Source organism: Mastacembelus armatus, chromosome 5 (genome assembly GCF_900324485.2).
Source record: "Mastacembelus armatus chromosome 5, fMasArm1.2, whole genome shotgun sequence".
In the NCBI taxonomy this organism is placed as follows: domain Eukaryota; kingdom Metazoa; phylum Chordata; class Actinopteri; order Synbranchiformes; family Mastacembelidae; genus Mastacembelus; species Mastacembelus armatus.
This window is the reverse complement of record NC_046637.1, coordinates 22,789,813-22,809,587: the sequence shown is the minus strand read 5'-3', so window position 1 is coordinate 22,809,587 and position 19,775 is coordinate 22,789,813. Positions and strand designations below refer to the sequence as shown.

The 19,775-nt window shown below is 38.8% G+C and overlaps 3 protein-coding genes across 3 annotated transcripts; 1 reads left to right on the top strand and 2 right to left on the bottom strand.

Moving 5' to 3' along the window:
* Nucleotides 1–691: 691 nt before the first annotated feature.
* Nucleotides 692–6,969, bottom strand: LOC113130036 (interferon-induced GTP-binding protein Mx-like). Its single transcript, XM_026306319.2, is given in 13 exon segments — nucleotides 692–1,242; nucleotides 1,244–1,458; nucleotides 2,429–2,686; nucleotides 2,757–2,833; nucleotides 2,955–3,113; nucleotides 3,903–4,044; nucleotides 4,177–4,299; nucleotides 4,383–4,461; nucleotides 4,560–4,758; nucleotides 4,888–5,026; nucleotides 5,810–5,964; nucleotides 6,065–6,202; nucleotides 6,635–6,969. Coding segments are annotated over 13 exon segments (1,911 nt in total). The 5' UTR covers nucleotides 6,822–6,969; the 3' UTR covers nucleotides 692–1,202.
* Nucleotides 6,970–10,284: 3,315 nt separating this feature from the next.
* Nucleotides 10,285–16,117, top strand: LOC113129915 (interferon-induced GTP-binding protein Mx). Its single transcript, XM_026306143.2, has 13 exons — nucleotides 10,285–10,397; nucleotides 10,659–10,864; nucleotides 12,028–12,165; nucleotides 12,269–12,423; nucleotides 12,967–13,105; nucleotides 13,189–13,387; nucleotides 13,484–13,562; nucleotides 13,661–13,783; nucleotides 13,897–14,038; nucleotides 14,109–14,267; nucleotides 14,395–14,471; nucleotides 14,606–14,881; nucleotides 14,990–16,117. Exons 2-13 carry the CDS (start codon nucleotides 10,678–10,680, stop codon nucleotides 15,212–15,214), a joined length of 1,899 nt encoding a protein of 632 aa, XP_026161928.1. The 5' UTR covers nucleotides 10,285–10,397; nucleotides 10,659–10,677; the 3' UTR covers nucleotides 15,215–16,117.
* On the bottom strand, nucleotides 16,093–18,942 carry thoc7 (THO complex 7). The gene is made up of 8 exons (XM_026306144.2): nucleotides 18,734–18,942; nucleotides 18,357–18,477; nucleotides 18,113–18,240; nucleotides 17,328–17,414; nucleotides 17,130–17,187; nucleotides 16,555–16,621; nucleotides 16,402–16,471; nucleotides 16,093–16,236 (listed from the first exon to the last, which is right to left on the bottom strand). The coding sequence occupies exons 1-8, from the start codon at nucleotides 18,750–18,752 to the stop codon at nucleotides 16,175–16,177; spliced, it is 612 nt and encodes a 203-aa protein (XP_026161929.1). The 5' UTR covers nucleotides 18,753–18,942; the 3' UTR covers nucleotides 16,093–16,174.
* Nucleotides 18,943–19,775: the final 833 nt, after the last annotated feature.

The window sequence follows — 19,775 nt, the reverse complement described above, 5'->3', positions numbered from 1 at the left end:
GCATAAGTTAGTAGCGCTAATGCTACGTGGCTAACGTACTCTGTCTACTCATAGCCTCGTTTTTACACGGACAGGCTTGCTGTTTGCTTGATAGTTTGAAAGAGGGAAACGTTTAGATAACAGTTTTAGTACGTTTGTTGGTTGGCCTGTTTATTTAAAAGCATTACAACACTGAGTAAAGAGGCATGGTTTCTGTAACGTTACTTCATTCGCTTCGTCGAAAGTTGTCGCCAATTGACACCAAAAACTGGTCGCTTTCAGCGGCTCTAGTTTCAGACATCCCGGAAAATACGATCTGAAAAATCTTTTATCATGACAATATGACAGACACATTTAAGTGACTACGTGGCTTAGCGTTAATTTTTCTCCCCGCCAAAATATTTCAATAATATGTCACCTTTAAGTTGATTTGTATATAAAATCTTGATAATTTGGTCGGCGTGTAAATAACCCAAGTGTAGCATGGTCGTCTGTATAAGGTTTGCGCATGTATTTTTATATATTGCTTGATTTTATTCTTGCTGTGGCGGACGTGTTTTATTCTGAAAGACCTTTCATAAAATCTACGGATGGTGTAACTGATTAATAAAAGAACTACGTAACTTTTAGCGTCAGTCAAATGTGGCACCAAGCCTCTCGTTTCACATTAGCTCATTGAGTTCCACTGGTGTTCAAAATAAACAAGTGTCAGGCCATTAGTCAGGGGTTTTTATTCGACTACGATGCATTTCCTGAAAAAAAAAAAAATACAGTGTGATTGCAAAAAAACTGCTGCGGGAATTTGTTGCTGACATTAATACGTATTTGACATTATTATATATTTGTTCTTTTATTGCTTTGCAAGAGAACAGAGTAAGGCAAAATGACAGTGTACATAACATCCTTTGGAAACACGAAGACTACATTTTTTTTCCATCAAGAGGATCTTGTAACAAGCACAATAATAATTGTAATGTTCCTTTCCAGTTTTGTTGTCTTTCTTCTGTTCTTATCTGATACTGTATTATGTTAATGGCACTTGAAGTTCCGTGTGGGTAAATGTTTTAATTAAAGTTTTAACATTTGTTTTAAAATACTGCTGAAAGAACAGATACACCAAATATCTGTGATTGAAGATGTGAGTTATATTTTCAGAGCAAACCTGCTGTAGATGTGGTAATTATGCAATTTTTTCTATTTTAACTCTGGTTTTAAGCTTTGCCCTACAGTGATTTTGTGCTGAAGTTGTATATATTTATACTCAGTCAACTGAATGCGTGCTTTTGACAGGCATGTGTAGCAATTCTGCAGGTCTGTTCTTTTGTTTTTTATGACAGGGTCCTCTCGAAGCAAGCTGATGCTTCTGTCCTTATCTTGAAGCATCTGCAGCATCTCCCGCTGCAGCTGGGTGGCAGACTCCTGCAGTATGTAGTAACGAATCACCAAGGGGATCTGGTCAGCCAGACGCTGGCCGGCAATCTGTGGGTGGAGAGGAGACAGAGCTTTTCACATTTTTGGGTAAGACTGCAATTTAATGTCACTCTCACAGTTCTGGTAAACAATAAAATAATGACCTATTAGTGTAATTTATTGTAGTCACTTTACCTGGTATTTGTTTATCTGTTGATGTCTATACACTGTACATACCCATAGGCACATATTGTACACACAAAGTTTTTGTAGCTTTATAGTTTTATTCCACTTAGTATTTTTTTTTTTATATTTTTAATTTGTTATTTATCTTGCATCTTTGCTACTTTCGGCACTCTGCTGTGTACTTGTACTTTGCTGTTGGAACAAGGCAATTTCCTCATTGTGGGTCAAATAAACGTTTTCTTATCTTAACTAATATCAAATTTTGCGAACATGTTAATTTTGCAAACCTTTTTTGTAATCCTCCATGCATGTAAAACAAATGTAGAATAAGAAGGCAGTGGTGTAGTTTATGGTGGAGATAAAACCATAAGTTGAAAAGTTAACCTCAGCAAATACATTTGTTGACTAATGTGATTTTGAACATTGTTTCCTTATTACTGACTTAGAAAGTGGGTGGTTACAGTTCCATGGTTTGTTTATTGTCTAACTCTTGCCAAGTAATGAGCTAACGTTACTGATATATATGATGAAATGCAGTATTATAATACTACATTCTTTAACAAAGTAAAGATAACTCATGTTTTTACTAAATGTAACAATAACTTTGCTCCATCTGGCTAGCTAAACTTAGGGAACATTTAGCTCTAGAAGAATTTTACTGATTCCCAGAGATTGTACAAAGCCACTTTGGTGTCTTTAATCTCATTTTTGAGTCTTCTTAAACAATTACAGTAACAAATCAGAGTAGTTTTTGAATATTATGACATTTGTACTAAATCTAAAACATGTGGATGTCTCTATTAAATGATGTGGAGCAGAAAATTAACATGTACATCATTTAAATGACACTTACTTGGTAGTATGATTTAAGGTGTCTCATCATCTCTTCCAGGGTGGTTGCAGTTTCATTTCTGATCCCAGTATTCTTCGCTTCATAAACCAACTGTACTTGTGTAAACCCACAGTTCTGTTCAGGTTCCCTCCTCAGGTTCCCTAAATTCTTGCTGTATCTAGGGTCCTGAGTGTAAACGATCATCTCCATCTTAAACTGAGTTCTTAGCATGAACTCTGCTGCAAACTCTTTCTCCTTTTTGATGTCCTCAATCTTCATCTAAAAGGATGAATTTGTCAGTAACGTTTGGCTATATGTATATAATAGCATGTGACAATGAGGATGATACCTTGATTGTTCTGATGAGGTTAGGATATCCAATGAAGCTGCTCTCCGCCAACTTAAACAGTTCTTTCTTCACAAGTTCTAAATACATATATAGTCAGACAAAGAGTAAAAAATGAAGTGAACTAATGAAAATGATCAAATAATGCCAACTAGTGTTATATAGTAAAATGAGCTGCAGCCATTGTAACAAAAGACATGCCTGCCACCTCCTTGAGTGTTAGCACAGCTGGTTCTTCCAGCTGTTTGATCTGTTCCTTGACCATGTTCTCAAAGGTCTTGTAGTTGATAAAACCTGGCAGTTCTCTTCCACAGTATTTCTGTTCATACTGAGCCACCTCTTGCTCAATTTTCGAGTTAACTGTCATAAATTTGGGAAAGAAAAAGTAGAAAGAAAGCAGGTCGACAATTCGTTAGTATTTACCATGATATTAGTCTGAAAGGAACCACATTGGTACATATAAAATTTACCGTCATGCCATATTTGAAACAAAATTGACTAAATTGTACTTTTCATGCCAAGAATGAAAGTTACATAAGAATAATCCAAATATTACTATCTTCCTCAGTATACTACCAGTCAAACATCTTTGCACTCCATTTTCCATGTTTTATTGAAATTTAAGCAGTTTAATGTCTGAATAGAGGCCTACTCTGAAAATGGAAAATACAAATAAACAAGTTGACATAAATCATGGAATCATTTTGTTAAACAAAATTGAATCTAAATTTCTGAGTCACAAAGTCATGACCTTTTGCAGATACAGTTGTGATCATAACTTTAAATATCCCTTTTTTAAAAGATACAAATACTCAGGCTGGAAGCTTTTCTTTAAAAGAAAGGTGGTATCTTTAGTAATGGCAGTTGTCAGCATGATTTTAAAAAGGCAGACATGGTTCTGCATGTTCAATTATATTTTGCAGCAAATGGTCAGTATTGTGCCAGGCAGTATGTCAATTTGTGAGCACAACCATACAAGAGTTGAATGCACTCATGGTATTTTCTCTACAACAGATATCAAATATTATTCAGAAACTTTTTCCCCAACACTGTTGCAGAGGTTTCTGGAAATTTGTTGCACTTGTAGCTTGCTTTACCTTCACCTTTTTGTCCAGTTCATCCCTTTAGAAATGAATACATGTTACTTACATTTTACTCCAGATCGCTCTATAGTGTCTTCCCATGCTGCAAACTCTTTTCTGAGTGTGAAAAACAAATTGGATTTGACTCCAAATTTTAGTTCATCCCTTGTGGTGAGGCTGATGGCATCTTGTGTAAATTCTGTCACTTTCTAAAATAAAACAGTTCCACACAACAGAGCAAATTAGTTTTTTCAGAGGCTCACATCACTTTGGTCAAACCTTTGGTTACGAGCTGCTTATTGTTTTTGTTAAGTGTAACTAGAGTCACTAAGTAAACTCACATCAATGATGTAACCAAGTCTCTCAGATGTATTAAGTGGGGGTCCACTCCCATATTTGTCCAGCTCTTCCTGGTTCTGTGCTAGTTTCTTCTCTATCTCCTCTTCTAGTCGAGACAGGGATTTCTACAAATCACAGGTCAAAAAACCTGAAGTTACCAAACCAACCTTTAGTGAAACGTTCTGGTGGAGCACGAACAAGTGTTCACCTGGACGTGATGCACCAGCTCAGCGGTGAGTTTTTCTGCCAGTTTAGAGACAGTGGCATGGCCTTCATTGTAGAGAGTCCTGCAGCAAATATAAGAAGATAATGAGTAGATTCTACATAACTTGTCAAACTGCATAATTTGACTGTTTGGATAATTAGCCTAAAATGATTAACTTACTGGAAATAACTGTGATCTTTGAAGAAGGCTTTCTCTCTTTCTGTGGCTTTAGTAAGAGACACATTCTCTGTGATCTCCTTCTGACCCCTGCACCTGACGATCATGTAGCCCTTCTTTAGGTGGATGATCTCATTGTGGACTATTTGAACCACTGTCTGTTCTGTGTCTTTGTCCACCAGATCAGGCTTGGTCAAGATACCTGTGACAGAGGAAAAACACAAAGGTAGAGAAAACACATTTAGAAATATGATAGCACATTCAGGTTTTGAACTATCTATGACTAATGGCCTTATTTAAAAAAAAAAAAAAAAAAAAAAAATTAATTTACCCAAAGTCCTCTCTCCATCAGGATCCACCTCTCGTGCCATCTTTAAAGCCTCTGTGGCTGCTATGTCCACGTTGCATGGGACAACCACCAGGTTGATGGTTTCTTGCTTTTTGATGAACATCTGGATCAGTCCCTTTATCTTGAAAATATAAATTTTTATTGAGTTATAAGTGGTAGAACTATCGAATTACTCTTTCTCTCTGTAGAGAATTGCTGAGAAAGGTATGATAGATTGGCTGATTAGGCACCGCTGTCCCTGATCACAAATCAATGCCTTACTTAAGCCACAGTTCCGATGGTCTTTAGTATCACAGGAGTCTCTCTGGCTTTGTAGTACATGGTGCACAGCTCCAGTGTCTGTCCTCAGTTTAGTCTTGTGAATGTTATATTTGCTACCTCAGTCATTGTTTTCTACAGTTCCTTAGTTTGTTAAAAAAATAATTAGTTCTTCTTAACTCTGTTCTCCACAGTCTCTGCATTCGGGTCCTAACCTCAAATCGTAACAGAAACTTCTGACCACACCTGGACCTTGCAGAGGTTCTGGATCCTGCCTGTAAAGTCAGAGCCACCAATGCCATCCCTGGTCCTAGTTGCCTTTGTGGGTTGGAGTTGGAAGCAAGCGTTGGTTCCCCTGCTTCTGTTCCCATGTTGGTCAGTGCCATATCACTGATTATGTTCCATTTCTCAGACTACTTCTGAGGCTCTCAGCCAGATGAGTTTTGGTTCTTGGTTTGCCTTGGGGTCGCCTGACAGGAGAACTTCAGTTCCTGGTCTGCCTAAGAAGCTGCTCATCAGAAGAGTTTCAGTTCCTGGCGTGGCAGCGGGGCAACCTCCTGAGTAGCTTCCCTGCTTCCCTCCCTGCCCCCCCCTTTTTTTTTTAAGCTGTATATGGACCAAGGCACTGGGTGCTGAACTAACATACCTGGTCGCCAATGTTTTCTGGTTGTCCCTTTACAGCCACCCTAGCAATGCCAGGTAGGTCAATGAGTGTCAGGTCTGGAACATCAGGAGAGGCGATCTCCAGGGTAATGAGGTCCTCACTGATCCCCACACCGACTCCGGCTATTTCATCCTGAGCTGATGACAACAAGTAAAGACTGAATTAGTAATCACTGAAACCTAAAAAAGGCAGCTCTATCAGGCAGCTTTTGTTAGTGACGTTTAAGAATGCCTGTACCGTCTCTGATAAATTTCTCCACATCTGCAGGGTCTTCTATTTCTTCTTCATGATACTGGTAGCTTATCTTTCCATACCACTCCTGTCCTTCTTTCCTTCTCTTCATCTTCAGTTCCAGAGGGCATCTTGTCACGATGCCTGATTACAGGAGAGTTGGGGATGAAAATGGGAGGAAAAGGTCAAAGTAAAAAGTACAAAAGTATTAGGAGCACTTGAAGTACCAAAAGCAAAAGTACTCAATGGCACAATTCACATTAATGTATTTTATATTGGATGATTATTATTGGATATTGTGGTCATCAAGTGCTTAAGGTGGTTAACATATATACTAATTGAGTTACTTTCCATACTAACATTTTATGGTTATACTGGATTGTGTTATATATCTGATTACAAAAAGTATATTAACTAGTATGAAGTAGGGAAAATGGAAATACAGCATTGGCCTAAAGATACCTCAAAATTGTCCCTATGTAAAGTAGGCTACTTGAGTAAATATACTTAGGTACTTTACACCATTGATTTTAGACATGAGATCAAAAGCAGTGACTGTTGTTTTTAATGGCCTACCACTTCCTCTTGGCAGAGCCACTCCTGACAGCGCCTCCAGCACAGAGCTCTTCCCAGAACCTTGGTCTCCAATCACCGCAATAGCAGGCAGCGCCAGGTCCTTCTCTACACCCAGAGAGCGCAGAGAGTCGATGAGGTCGATGCAGGGACGCACCTTCTCCTCATACTGCTGGTTCAGGCAGTTCATGCTGGTACCTTCTTGTCTGCTGTTAGCAAATTCAGAAAAACTCAGTTCATTGAAATGACTGGTCACTGGGGCGCATAAGCCGATCCGTGAGTGAACACTGCCAGCTGCTGTTTAAGCGACGTAGCGTTTCCTGGTAAATGAAACTGAACATTCAGATAGGTTTCGATTTCTGTGGAAAACAGAAAGCCGCTCGTCCATGTGAGTGTGCTGAACGTATGACGGCCCGCAGGGGCGCGCACAGCTTGTTAAACGTGACGGTGGCGCAAACAGCTGGTTTTATTGGGATCAAACCGTAAGATTATAAAATAGACACCGCCGTGGTAATGAGAGTCTTTATAAAATTCGCATGGTTTGAGAACATTGCAAGGTAATAATCGTAAGTGTAGTCGAAGGAAGCTGTAGTTTAGCGTGCATTCGTCAGTTACAGCTCCTGGCTGTAGATCACAGACGTCATACTATATTTTACTTTGCACAAAGGCCTACATTCTCCATAAGGCCTATTATATTTAAACACCAGTCCATAACGTTATTGATGTGGATACGTCAACACGTTAAAGAAATTAAATTATCCCCTTTGCAGTCATTGTCTTGCAGTCATTTTTGTGCTAAAACTTCTTTTTTTTTTTTAACCAGTTTCAATACTTTCAAAATCAAATCAGATCCATCTTTTTTTATATAGCACTTATAAATTACCAAGGCAAGTGCACAAGTTCACAAATCATTAGATTAAAACATAGAAATAACAGTAATAATTAATACAAAGACAAAACTAAGACATTCTACTAGATATAAGAAGCCCTTGTTAATAAGTAAGGACTTAGGAACTGGCAAACAGTCTAATTGATTGATCAACCTAAATGCTCTATCAGAACTATGAAAATTTAAAAGATCCAGTTTGACAGCTGGCTTCAGCTGAGAAGCTAAATGTCCAAAACTAAAATTTGGATTTTAAAAACTCAGAGGTATTAAAAGAGTAAATTCAGTTTTGTTTTCAATTTTGTGACAACCAGCGCTTAATGTTGCTTCAGCAATCAAACAGCATCCATAGTGAGGCCATATCCTTTTATTCAGGGGCAGATAAATTTGCAGATCATCTTTAGTGAAAGGAAAGACCAATAAATTCATTTCTATCTTGCTGTGATGGAGAGAAGCACATGGGAGAAATCATAAGTGTTTTTTTTTTTTACACAAAATACAGTTTTTTTTGCTTGTATATGTAAATTTCCACCATCAGGTATAGTGACTGTTATGACAAGGCAAATTTATCCACGTTTAAGAATGTGTTGGAAAATCAATCAGATCAGTGGCAAAAGCAGAAATATTGACAGGTCAACCTGCAGCAGCATATTATAAAAATGAAGGTAAAGGAAGTAGGGTGCAATGGAACAGCAGAAGCAGGGAAGATCAGCCCAGATGATCCTCTCTGCAGACCAGTGTGATAGGTTAGTCTCATGTTGATGTCACAAACATCACAAGTAGATGACATTGTGGTTCTGCAAGATTACATCGCACCCAAAAATGAATGGAAGCTTGCCAGGGTTGTGGAAGCCAAGCCTACTGCAGTTGGCATGGTGCGAAAGGCGAAGCCACTACACTGTGACACTTCTGCAGTTCAGAGTTCTTTTTTTCTTTGTGGTATTTCATACATTTATAAAGATGTTGCCACTAGGGAGGTTTTGTTACACACAGCATAGTTTGTTTATTGAAGTGATGCCACACAGCGCTCCACAACTCCGCTTCCTCTGCTGTCATGAAGCTTTTCATGTTTTCAATCACTCACACAATTCATAGTTTTTTAGTCATGTGCACGACGGCCCGGAGGACAAAACAATAGCCCAAGATGGCCGCTTCCACTGAAGTTTCTGAGGTGACACAACAAAAGCCAGTCAGATCCCAATTTCAAGCCACGGATCTTTGGATTAATTGTTACCACAAAGAAAAAGCCACTGTAATTGGAAAAGAGAATCCAGAAGGTTAGGACAAAGTTGAATGAAAATACAACCAACCAAAGTTGGGGGAGCTTAGTTATTTGAAACCAAGAGAGGTTTGCGTACAGTGCTGGCAATGCGTTCAATGCAAGGATGTGTTCACAAGGCCTGTGTGGATGGAGGAGCCACCTGTACTTTAACACACACGTGCTACATTAGATGCACTTATAAACACACACAGACACTTACCTGCATATGCACATGCACACTTAAGAATATACACTGTACACAGTAACTGATAACAGAGTAAATACATAAAGAAAACTGCACATAGTCTTCCTTGGACATAAAACACAGGGCAGCATCCCTTGGTGCAGTCACACCTCTTTTTCCTTCTCTACGTCCCTGTATCTTCAGGGTCACAGAATGGCATGATCTGCCCTTCCTTTTCTCTTCCTCATCCTCACCTCATTTACATGTTTTGGCTTCAGAGCATCACATCCACTGTGGTTAGATCTGATCTTAGAGTCAAATTCTAAGGTTACATAGTAGTGTAACAAACAGTATGCATTTATGAAAAAAGTATCCATAACCTACTCTCACAGACAATAGACCTGCTCATATGGGGAACTTTCTAGGTTTATAGGTTATTTTCAACAAAGGCAATTCAAAGTGTGCTACAGAATTTAAAATGGCATATTAGTTAGTGAGAAAAGGAGTCGCATTCAGCTTAGTTTTAAAAATGCATGCTGTTGATCTGAGACCCCTATTATGGTTAGTCCATTCGAAATGGAGTTTGGGATTGAACAAAGTGTAGTGGAAGTCATATGTGGTGGTCACCTTTCATTGTTTTCACAGGTGTCATTATTACATGAAACTGGAAACTGAAATATGAAACTATGAAACTGTCGGTGTCAAAAGTCATTCAGTACAGAACGCTGGAAACGGATTTACCAGAACTGCCTACATCTTTTTTCAGCATGCCAGATGAGGGTGAGGGCGAGGGTGTGCCTATATGCCAACATATTTTAAGTCTGCATCAGTAAGGAAAGATGGTAAAGAACTGTTGCTAAAAATACTGTGCCATGTGACACTGGGCAGATTTTGCAATAAATTACAAAACCTCAGAGAACAAGGAAAAAACATCTGCCAGGTGTGGGCTAACACAACAGTGAAAAAGTCTTCAGTGTGCAGCAAGAGAATATGTTGACTACTTTCTTGAATGAGGCAGCAGATTTCTATTTGGACTTACTAGGTCCAGGTACAGCAGACCTACTGAGCACCTGACAACTGCAGATTAGGGGGCTAGATGGAATAGGAATTGCTTATACTTTTGGAAGCTGTTTAAGTGCTGGTGTTTCCTTACAATAAACTACTTTACATATAATGTGTGGTGTATTATCACTTTAATTATTAACTGATTGAGACAACTTCCTCCTGGTAGGTAAGTTGAGTTTCGGTGTGACAACTTACCTCCCTACCAGGGGTTGAGTTTCGGTGCCAACTTGTGACAACTTACCCCTGGTAGGGAGGTAAACTGTCACAACGAAACTCATTCTATTCAACATCAGTCCCTTACCCTTATCCCTTACCTCCCCACCTCCCTCTCGCTGCACACTGAAGACTTTTTCACTCCCCTGGTAAGGAGGTAAGTTGTCACAACGAAACTCATTCTATTCAGCTTCAGTTCTTTGCATTTTTTCTTTCTAAACGAGCAAGAAAAAGGAAAGTGAAGGAATCGAAACCTATCTGAATTCTTAGTTTCATTCAGCAGGAGCGCAGTAGGCAGCTTTGACACTAGATGTTCAGCCATATGCGATCCTGCGCTGTGGGGCTACACTCATTTCAGTGAACCGAACTCTCTGGCAGGTTTAGTCCCACAATTCCCACAAACACAATTTCTTAACAGCAGACAAGAAGGTACCAGCATGAACTGCCTGAACCAGCAGTATGAGGAGAAGGTGCGTCCCTGCATCGACCTCATCGACTCTCTGCGCTCTCTGGGTGTAGAGAAGGACCTGGCGCTGCCTGCTATTGCGGTGATTGGAGACCAAAGCTCCGGGAAGAGCTCTGTGCTGGAGGCCCTGTCAGGCGTGGCTCTGCCAAGAGGAAGTGGTAAATATCCAGTTAGATAAGAAAATACAGCCTCCATCTGAGATTGGTAAATATAAATAGATGGGTCGATAGATAGATAGATGATTCTTTGAAAAGACTAGATCGGGTCGCACAAGTACAATTCATTATCATTATGGTTTTTTATTCTTGGATTGCTCAAATGTGTTAGTTTCTATTTTCACACTATGACTCAGGAGCAGTGACTGGGACTTTAACAGCACTGAGAGCGTTTTGATCTAAATATTAAAGTAAGACTCCGTGACTCTTGAATCCTGATGGGTCAGATAATAATAAGTGGTACCAAAGGTTCGTCTCATTGATGATCAGTATCAATCAATGGCAGTGAGGCCACAAGGAAACAAGAATCCCAGCTTTACAAAGTTCATTGCAGAGATGCGTGGGTCGCTACCAGAAAATAGATCTACATGTGAGAATCTTGTTCCTTGCCTATACAGTTAATGTACATGTACTATGGAACTACGATAACAACTTTGTAAAAGATAAACCATTTCAGTAAATTGACGAACAGTGAAGTGAACAGTGTTTGTACCTCTTGCTTATGGCCGCATTAGAAACTTTTTTGACTGTGGATGACGATGAACACTCAGATTCGCTCTTTGAACGCATTCGCTGCGTTGTACTTAGTTAAAAGTCAAGAAAGTAAACTGGGCATGTCTGTGATTTCTGTAAAGTTACAGAAACTGTAAACATCAAGCGATATAAAACTTCCATATCCTCTTGACTTTCTGGTGAAGTTACTAATTTATATTTAAAGGCAGAATATACCATCTTATGAGGGTGGAGTCAGGAAAAGCAAATACTGATCTTGTATCTTCCAGCTTCTGACTGGCTGAACACACCTGATCCTGGTGTCAGCAGGGGGTAGAGACAGTTGGAAAACAAACGGGACAATGTGTTGCACATCTCTGGGCTAGTGCCCCACTAGAGAAATTGCAGTTTACATTGGGTGAAGGATTTTGCCAAGAAAATGTTGTCTTCTCTTGCATATTTAGTATTCTTGGTACAATATCTTGTGAAGATGCTATATTGTAATACTTTTATCTGTATAACTCTTGTGTTACCTGTGCTCTGCTTTTTATAATTTCACTGGGTTTCACTTTGACCTTGTTTCCTCACTCATTATTCACTCAACAAAAATCCAGGCATTGTGACAAGATGTCCTCTGGAACTGAAGATGAAGAGAAGGAAAGAAGGACAGGAGTGGTATGGAAGGATAAGCTACCAGGGTCACGAGGAAGAGATTGAAGACCCTGCAGATGTGGAGAAATTTATCAGAGACGGTACAGGCATTCTTAAACGTCACTAACAAAAGCCAAGTATTGATGGAGCTGCCCTTTTTAGGTTTCAGTGATTACTAATTCAGTCTTTACTTGTTATCATCAGCTCAGGATGAAATGGCTGGAGTCGGTGTGGGGATCAGTGAGGACCTCATCACCCTGGAGATCGCTTCCCCTGATGTTCCAGACCTGACACTCATTGACCTGCCTGGTATTGCTAGGGTGGCTGTAAAGGGACAACCAGAAAACATTGGAGACCAGGTATGTTAGTTCAGTGTCCTAAAACAAGCTGATGCACCAGTGACATGTGGTAGAGTTTCAGTATCAATTCATCTCTAATAATACAGATGGGTGGATGATAGATGGGTCAAAATAATCCATGTGACTGATGATTCCTGAGGCCTCAGCTGTCACTGGTGCTTTAGATGATCCTTAATTAAATTAGGGAGTTTTTACATGGTTGCAGTTAAATAAGACGCATATAAAATGTGCTGATGTAAACTACTAAGACATAATATAAAATATGATTATCATTGTCCAGTCACATCATTTAATGACTAATAAAGTACATTTAAATATTTACGGTTGGGCTTTTTTTTTTCAAAAAACCTCTTTAATAAGAATTTTACTCTCTGGTGCACAGTACCATTTACTTTGAATGAAGCTCTTCTGGACACGCAGGCTTCTTGGAAAATTTTTTTCACAACCGATAATAATCCTTTTCTAATACCCATGACATGTTTGTTGTGGTCATCATCCTTATATTGTGCGACTTATAACTCAATAAAAAATGTAATTTTCCAGATAAAGAGACTGATCCAGATGTTCATCAAAAAGCAAGAAACCATCAGCCTGGTGGTTGTCCCATGCAACGTGGATATAGCAACCACAGAGGCTTTGAAGATGTCACAGGAGGTGGATCCTGATGGAGAGAGGACTTTGGGTAAATAGATTTGACTTATGAAAATGGACCACCCAGCTCTTGAGTAAGTTATTCAACATTTAGGTTCACTGTCTCTATTTCAGGTATTTTGACCAAGCCTGATCTGGTGGACAAAGGCACAGAAGAGACGGTGGTTCAAATTGTCCACAATGAGATCATCCACCTAAAGAAGGGCTACATGATCGTCAAGTGCAGGGGTCAGAAGGAGATCACAGAGAAGGTGTCTCTTACTGAAGCCACAGAAAGAGAGAAAGCCTTCTTCAAAGATCATATGTATTTTCAGTAAGTGTATTTTTTGGGTATTAATATGAAATATGTACTATGTACTATACTATGACATGTTGTGTAGCTTGTACTTAAAAGCTTTTCTTACTGTAGCACTCTCTACAACGACGACTATGCCACCGTTCCTAAACTGGCTGAGAAACTCACACTAGAGCTGGTGCATCACATTGAGGTTATTTTCTTTAATTATTATTAATGGATCACCTTAAAAATTTACTGTATAAATTATGATTAATGTCAAAGGTTTGACCACTGCTGTGTAACGTGCAGAATTCGCTGCCTCGACTGGAAGAGCAGATTGAGGAGAAACTAGCACAGACTCAGGCAGAGCTGGACAGATATGGCACTGGACCCCCATCTGATGCCGCTGAGAGATTCGTCTTCCTCATTGATGTGATTTTCCTCACTCCACTTAAGAAACTTCAAATGTTGACCACTAATATAAATATTTGATAAATGTAAAACATCTGTAACCATCTGTTTATGCTGTTATGTATGCACTCCAGAAAGTGACAGCATTCACACGGGATGCAATCAGTTTGACTACAGGAGAGGAACTAAACTGTGGGGACAAACTCAATGTCTTTTCAATGCTCAGGAATGAGTTTAGCAAGTGGAACGTCCATCTGGACCGCTCCGGAGAAAACTGTGAGTGTTCCATTTTTTTCTTGTACAGCTGTCAGTCAACTGGACTCTGAAATATATGTTTGTATTGCAGTTAATAAAAGAATTGAGAGAGAGGTGGAGGAATATGAGGAGAGGTATCGTGGAAGAGAACTACCAGGCTTCATCAACTACAAGACTTTTGAGGTCATGGTCAAGGAACAGATCAAACAGCTGGAAGAACCAGCTGTGAAAAAACTCAAGGATATAGGAGGTACAGTATATGACAAATTGAATCTGTTTTGCAGTATTGCTCAAGATTTTGTATTATCATACTACAAGTGAAGTACTCCTTGGCAATTAAGATACTATGTATGTTCTTGTTCATCCATTTCTACCAGATGCTGTTAGGAAAGTGTTTGTACAGCTGGCCATCATTAGCTTCGCTGGATTTCCTAACCTTCTGAAAACATCCAAGGTCTTCTCAGAGTTTGATGTTGACATTCTTATAATTTGATAGTCACCAACAGTATTTTGGCTGTCAAAACCTACTTTGCATAATTTTGTTGGCAATATTCAGACCAAACACTAAACTTTATTTTACATTTTTAGGCAAAGATAGAAGCCATTAAGCAAGAGAAAGAGGCCACTGCAGAGTCTACGCTAAGAACCCAGTTCAGGATGGAGATGCTTGTTTACTCCCAGGACAAAACCTACAGCAGCAGTTTGAGTGACAGAAAGAAAGAGGAGAGTGAGGAGGAGAATGACGATGAGGATCACTACAAACAGAATGGCATAGCTTTCAGTCTACACAGAAGCATTGTGTACAATACGGATAATCACGCCACACTTAAGGAGCTGATGTTACACCTAAAATCATATTACAAAGTAAGTTTTGATATAGAGTAATGTTCCACAAAGAAAAGCTATGTCAGTACAGTGTAGACAGTGAGTTTGTTTTTGACTTGTCTGTCAAATGTTCCATTCCTCATTCAGATTGCCAGCCAACGTCTGGCTGACCAAGTCCCACTGGTGATCCGCTACCAGATGTTGCAGGAGTCTGCCATGCAGTTGCAGAGGGAGATGCTGCAGATGCTCCAGGACAAGGATAATGTAGAGTTCTTGTTGAAGGAGGATTCTGACATTGGCAGCAAAAGGGCTGCTCTGCAGAGTCGCCTTAAACGCCTTATGAAGGCCCGTGAATTCTTGGTGAATTTCTAGAGGAATTCAAGGCTACGGTACTGCTGTCATTTGTCAAATACAGTACAACTGTGGGTGTAGGATTCTTTTACTATTATTTTAGTGTGTCCAGTATAGAATGAGATAGATTTTCTTTAGATTTAACAGCTAAGTCAGAACAGGTCATTGTTATAGTTACTGCAAATATTCCTATTGGTATTCAAAAAAGGCTAGAGCAGCCATCGCACAAATAAACTATAGCTTTAACCATATCAATACCTTTTTTAGATTTGTTCAAATAATTTACATTTAAATAGTACTTTATGGCAATTAGTACTGCAATATACAGTGCAGTACTCCAAGCAGTGTAAGAGCTTATTCCCATGACCATTGTTTTTAAATATATACACTCACACGATCAGACACTCCACACAGAGAGTTGATGGACATATGTACTTTGGTTCAACTCAATGCAGCAAGATAATTCCAGATTATTATATCTTCTATGGTTTTATTTGCCAAATGCTACTGTATGTAATATCTTAGTTTGTTTGGGCAGTTTTTTAATCACATGAAACCAGGACAAATGCCATTTGCTGTGCATTCTGTCTTGTGCATGGTTACTTTGAACATTTATACATAAAATTTCTTGTACAATCTGTGTAAAACTATGTAACTTTGCCCCCCCTTGTGGTTTTATGAAAGAAGTATGGCAGAGAATTTCCAGCAATAAATTCATTTAATGTATGTAGTTTATATTGTATATCAATCTGATGTGCCTCTTCTAGTATAAGGTGCATTTCTAGCATGAAATTCTTGTCAGTAAAAAGGTGAACAGTGAGTAGAATTTATGCCATACAAAACCACAGAGTAGGTGCAAAAACACACAATTTGAGTAAACAAATTGAACAAAACAGGAGTAGACATGAGACAACTTTATTAAAACAACTTCATTAAAAAAAAAAGTTAATTCCATTAAGTTCATTCAAGACCCCTATATATTCATTCACCATTCTCAGTAGGACTCTCCTGATTGTTGTCGTCATTGTCTGATTTCTCATCGTCTAGAAAAGAAAGATTTTTAATAAGACATACACTTCTGCTTTCTTTATTTTGCAGATCAAACAAATTCTGGTTTGTTGTACAAAGCAACAGCTAATGAGCATTCAGGACATGATGCTATGATATTGCAAACCACAAACAATGCAAAAATGTCCCCATTTACTTACTCTCCAAGGTCTGCTGTAGTTCCTGTATGGTAGTGAGTAGCACATGGAACTGCTTCTTTCTTAATTCCAACTGAGTAAGGGAGAAAAAGGATTACATAAATACTAAAAATTAATTACTAGAATAGCAGACATGATAAATGTATTTGGCTTTACCTTTGCATCCACATTCTCTTTGATGCGAGACAGTTGCTGAAGTTCTTTGCCAAGCGCCTCCAACTGCCTGTAAAACAAAGGAAAACTTTTTCAGATGCCCCGGAAACTTGATCTCATTGATATGGTCATTGCAAACAATGCCATAAAACAGAAATTCAGAACAGAGTGCTGGCAGACATTGTTACTTTTATAAATGTGAACACGGTCAGCACAAGAACAATTGCCAGTCCTTGAAAAGCATGAAGGAAAGATGAAGCAGTTGTACACTGTACTATTTGACAGAAATAGAGAATGTGTGAAAGAACTCAATTATCAATATGGCCAGGTAACATGTCATGTACATTTTGTAGTTGTGAAAAGTAATGAGACTTGTTGCCAGTGGATGAATGAGCTTATTTTTGTGTGATGTGTTTTGTTGGTGAGAGTTTTGGAAGTCAAATAAACTGTTTAGCTGAGATGCAGAATGTGTGAAGAGTTGAAAAAATAGTTTTAGTATTCAGCAATGCTTGTTAGCAATTTAAAAAAAACAAAAAAACAAATCAATATGTGGGTGAAGAAGACAGGGGCTGACTTACTTCAGTGTTTCATGCCGATCTGGGTGTTGCTGGATAACCTTAGCTAAAGCATCATATTCTGAAAAAAAAAAAAAAAAAAAGACAAGGAAACGAAGGCTGTGATATTGTGAAACATTTAAAACACAAATTGCATTTTCACTGGTGGATTATCTAACTCTATACACCCCCATGACATACTGTAGCATTTAAAAATCTTACCTTGGCGATTTTTTCGTATTCTCTTTGCCCTCTGAATGTCCTTTTTGCATTCTGCAATCTTTTCATGTGCAGATGTGATGTTTTGTTCTGCAATGTGGACAAAATGGTGGTAATAAGGTTGTTTTATAATACCTGATATTGTTACATAATCAGTTTTGTGGCAAGTTGGTTACTAACCAAATGAAATGAAATGCAATGCAGTATTTATAAAATGTTCAACTACAGATGCACATTACACAACAGTCACAAAAAGGGAGAGCTTTTCTCAAACTTATGTAAGAAAGCTCTCTCATAACTTCAAAGAAAGGTACAATCTAAGAGGCAGGAATTGGCATGCTTTAGAACTTGCCTGAGTATCATCAGGTTTTTGAGATTTCTCCAGTATTAAAATAATAAAATATTAACAGTCAATGTTACACATTAAAAATAACTGTCCATTGCTAATTTGGCCTACTTCAAGCTTCTGAGTTGTACTGTGTTGTGGAAGATGTCACATTAAACTAATGTGAACAGATACATTCCCACCTGAAACAGCAGGTATACTGTTACAGTAGATACATTGAGTTACATTTGCTGCAACCTGGGCCAGTTTCAGCCTATTTCTTTATGTGCGGCCGCATTAGGTATCCTGAGATAGCTATTATTGTTTTTGTTTGCCATGTACCACTGAATGTAGAGAATTTCTTTGTGAAAGAAAAGGTAACAATCAACCTGCCTACAACAATAAAAAGGGATGATGGTTTAAATATGTGAGGTCAGTGTATGAAGACATCTTTCTCTCTCACCTATGTTTGTGTAGATCTTCTCATAATTTTCCATTTCGCGAAGATTCATGTCATAGACCATCAACGTCTTCCCCATTGAGAACTCACACTGGGCCAGAGTGCCTAACATCCTCTGATACTGGGTAAATCTAAACAAGATGAACAAGATGTTTATGACTCAAAGCAAAGCAGTTCACCACATTTTCATAAAAATACTTTGCGACCAAGTCCAAGGCTGGGATCTGTAACGTGAGATCTCTCTCACCCTTCCTCCGGAGTCCCAGGCGAGTTGCACCATTTGGTGAAACTCTTTAGCAGCACATTGATTCGTCGGTCATCTCCAGCCCCGTCCCCGTCAATAAGAAGACGTTTCCGAATAACTTCATCTAAAAACGGATTCAAACAGCTCTTCAGACACAGCAGGAAAGTATACTGAAGAGTCGCTGAGCTGCGTCAACAGCCGGCTAACATGGCTAACGCTATTGTATTAGCTTGTCGTGAACACAAGCTACTCTACAATGAGTTTTCTAGTTTCCACATAGCTAACGTTACGTACATACGTGCACATCGAAAGCCTGACCCCACATTGCTACTTGTAGTAGAGTAAAAGTCTGTAAGTTAAATTACAATCAGCCTGCTCACCATCCGTAACAGCTCCCATAACCGTACCGCAGCCTTAACGCACTCCTGGTAAACTTTAATCAAACGCCGGAAATGGACGACGTAGCAACGCCCCCCTCTCAGGACAGACGGCGCTGATTGGCCAGAGATAAAAAAAACAAACAAAAAAAACAGCTTTATTCAGGACAAAATACAATGACAGATGAATAAATCAATTAAAACAGGTTGGGAATCCAGGTTCCTCGACGGCCATTGCCCTGCTTGTTTTACAACTATCCCTGCACTACCCATTCGGTGTGTTCAGCCAATCACAAGGTAGAACATACCATCTTAGCTGAGGATGGAAATGGGGGAAGACAAAATGAATTGGTACCTTCCAGCTTCCGATTGGCAGAACACACCTGAACCAGGTAATCAGTAGCGTATTGGTAGGGCAGAGACAGTTGGAAAACAAACAGGATTATGGCCCTCAGTGCCCACAACTGACTTAATAGGAGAGTCAAAAAGCTTTGAAAACAAGGGAAAAACAAACATGTATGAGCATCATTTCATCAGGCTACAAAAACACAAGACACAGATGAAATAACATGCAATACAGTTTTATTTAAATCAAAATAATAGCTATATAGAAATGAAACACTTTTTAAAGAAAGGAACTCAAAACTAGGCTAATTCAAACTCATGAATAAAGTGTGTACAATGTGGCTGAGTCTTTTCTATTTGTATATGTTGATATAATAATTTGTAACTTTTTTTGCCATTTACCTTCAGTAATATCGGCTCTTTTGACAGCCTGCTAACCTGTTATTTCATCCTAGGAAATAAAACATTCAGCTGTTTAATTTGCACTGAGTTAGGGAGAACTAACATGGTGATATTACCAATTATTTGCATTGCTAATGTTATAATAATATGAGTCAGACTACGGCTGTTTACTTTTAATTTTACATAAAGTCTGATCTAAACTCTAGTAATAAACTGAAATAATTTTGCTGGTAACTTGATCACTATACCCACACAGGCCATCAGTTTTAAATATTTGAAGTAGCCACATCTTTCAGCT

Excerpts from the sequence above, each read along its gene's own strand:
- thoc7 (XM_026306144.2), bottom strand. Across the intron at positions 18,241-18,356 it reads CCTGGGACTCCGGAGGAAGG|ATTTACCCAGTATCAGAGGA; the intron begins GTGAGAGAGATC and ends CATCTTGTTTAG. Across the intron at positions 16,472-16,554 it reads AAGAGAATGTGGATGCAAAG|TTGGAATTAAGAAAGAAGCA; the intron begins GTAAAGCCAAAT and ends TCCCTTACTCAG.
- LOC113129915 (XM_026306143.2), top strand. The coding sequence starts at position 10,678 with ATGAACTGCCTGAACCAGCAGTATGAGGAGAAGGTGCGTCCCTGCATC. Across the intron at positions 12,166-12,268 it reads GGAGAAATTTATCAGAGACG|CTCAGGATGAAATGGCTGGA; the intron begins GTACAGGCATTC and ends TGTTATCATCAG. Across the intron at positions 13,784-13,896 it reads GATTCGTCTTCCTCATTGAT|AAAGTGACAGCATTCACACG; the intron begins GTGATTTTCCTC and ends TATGCACTCCAG.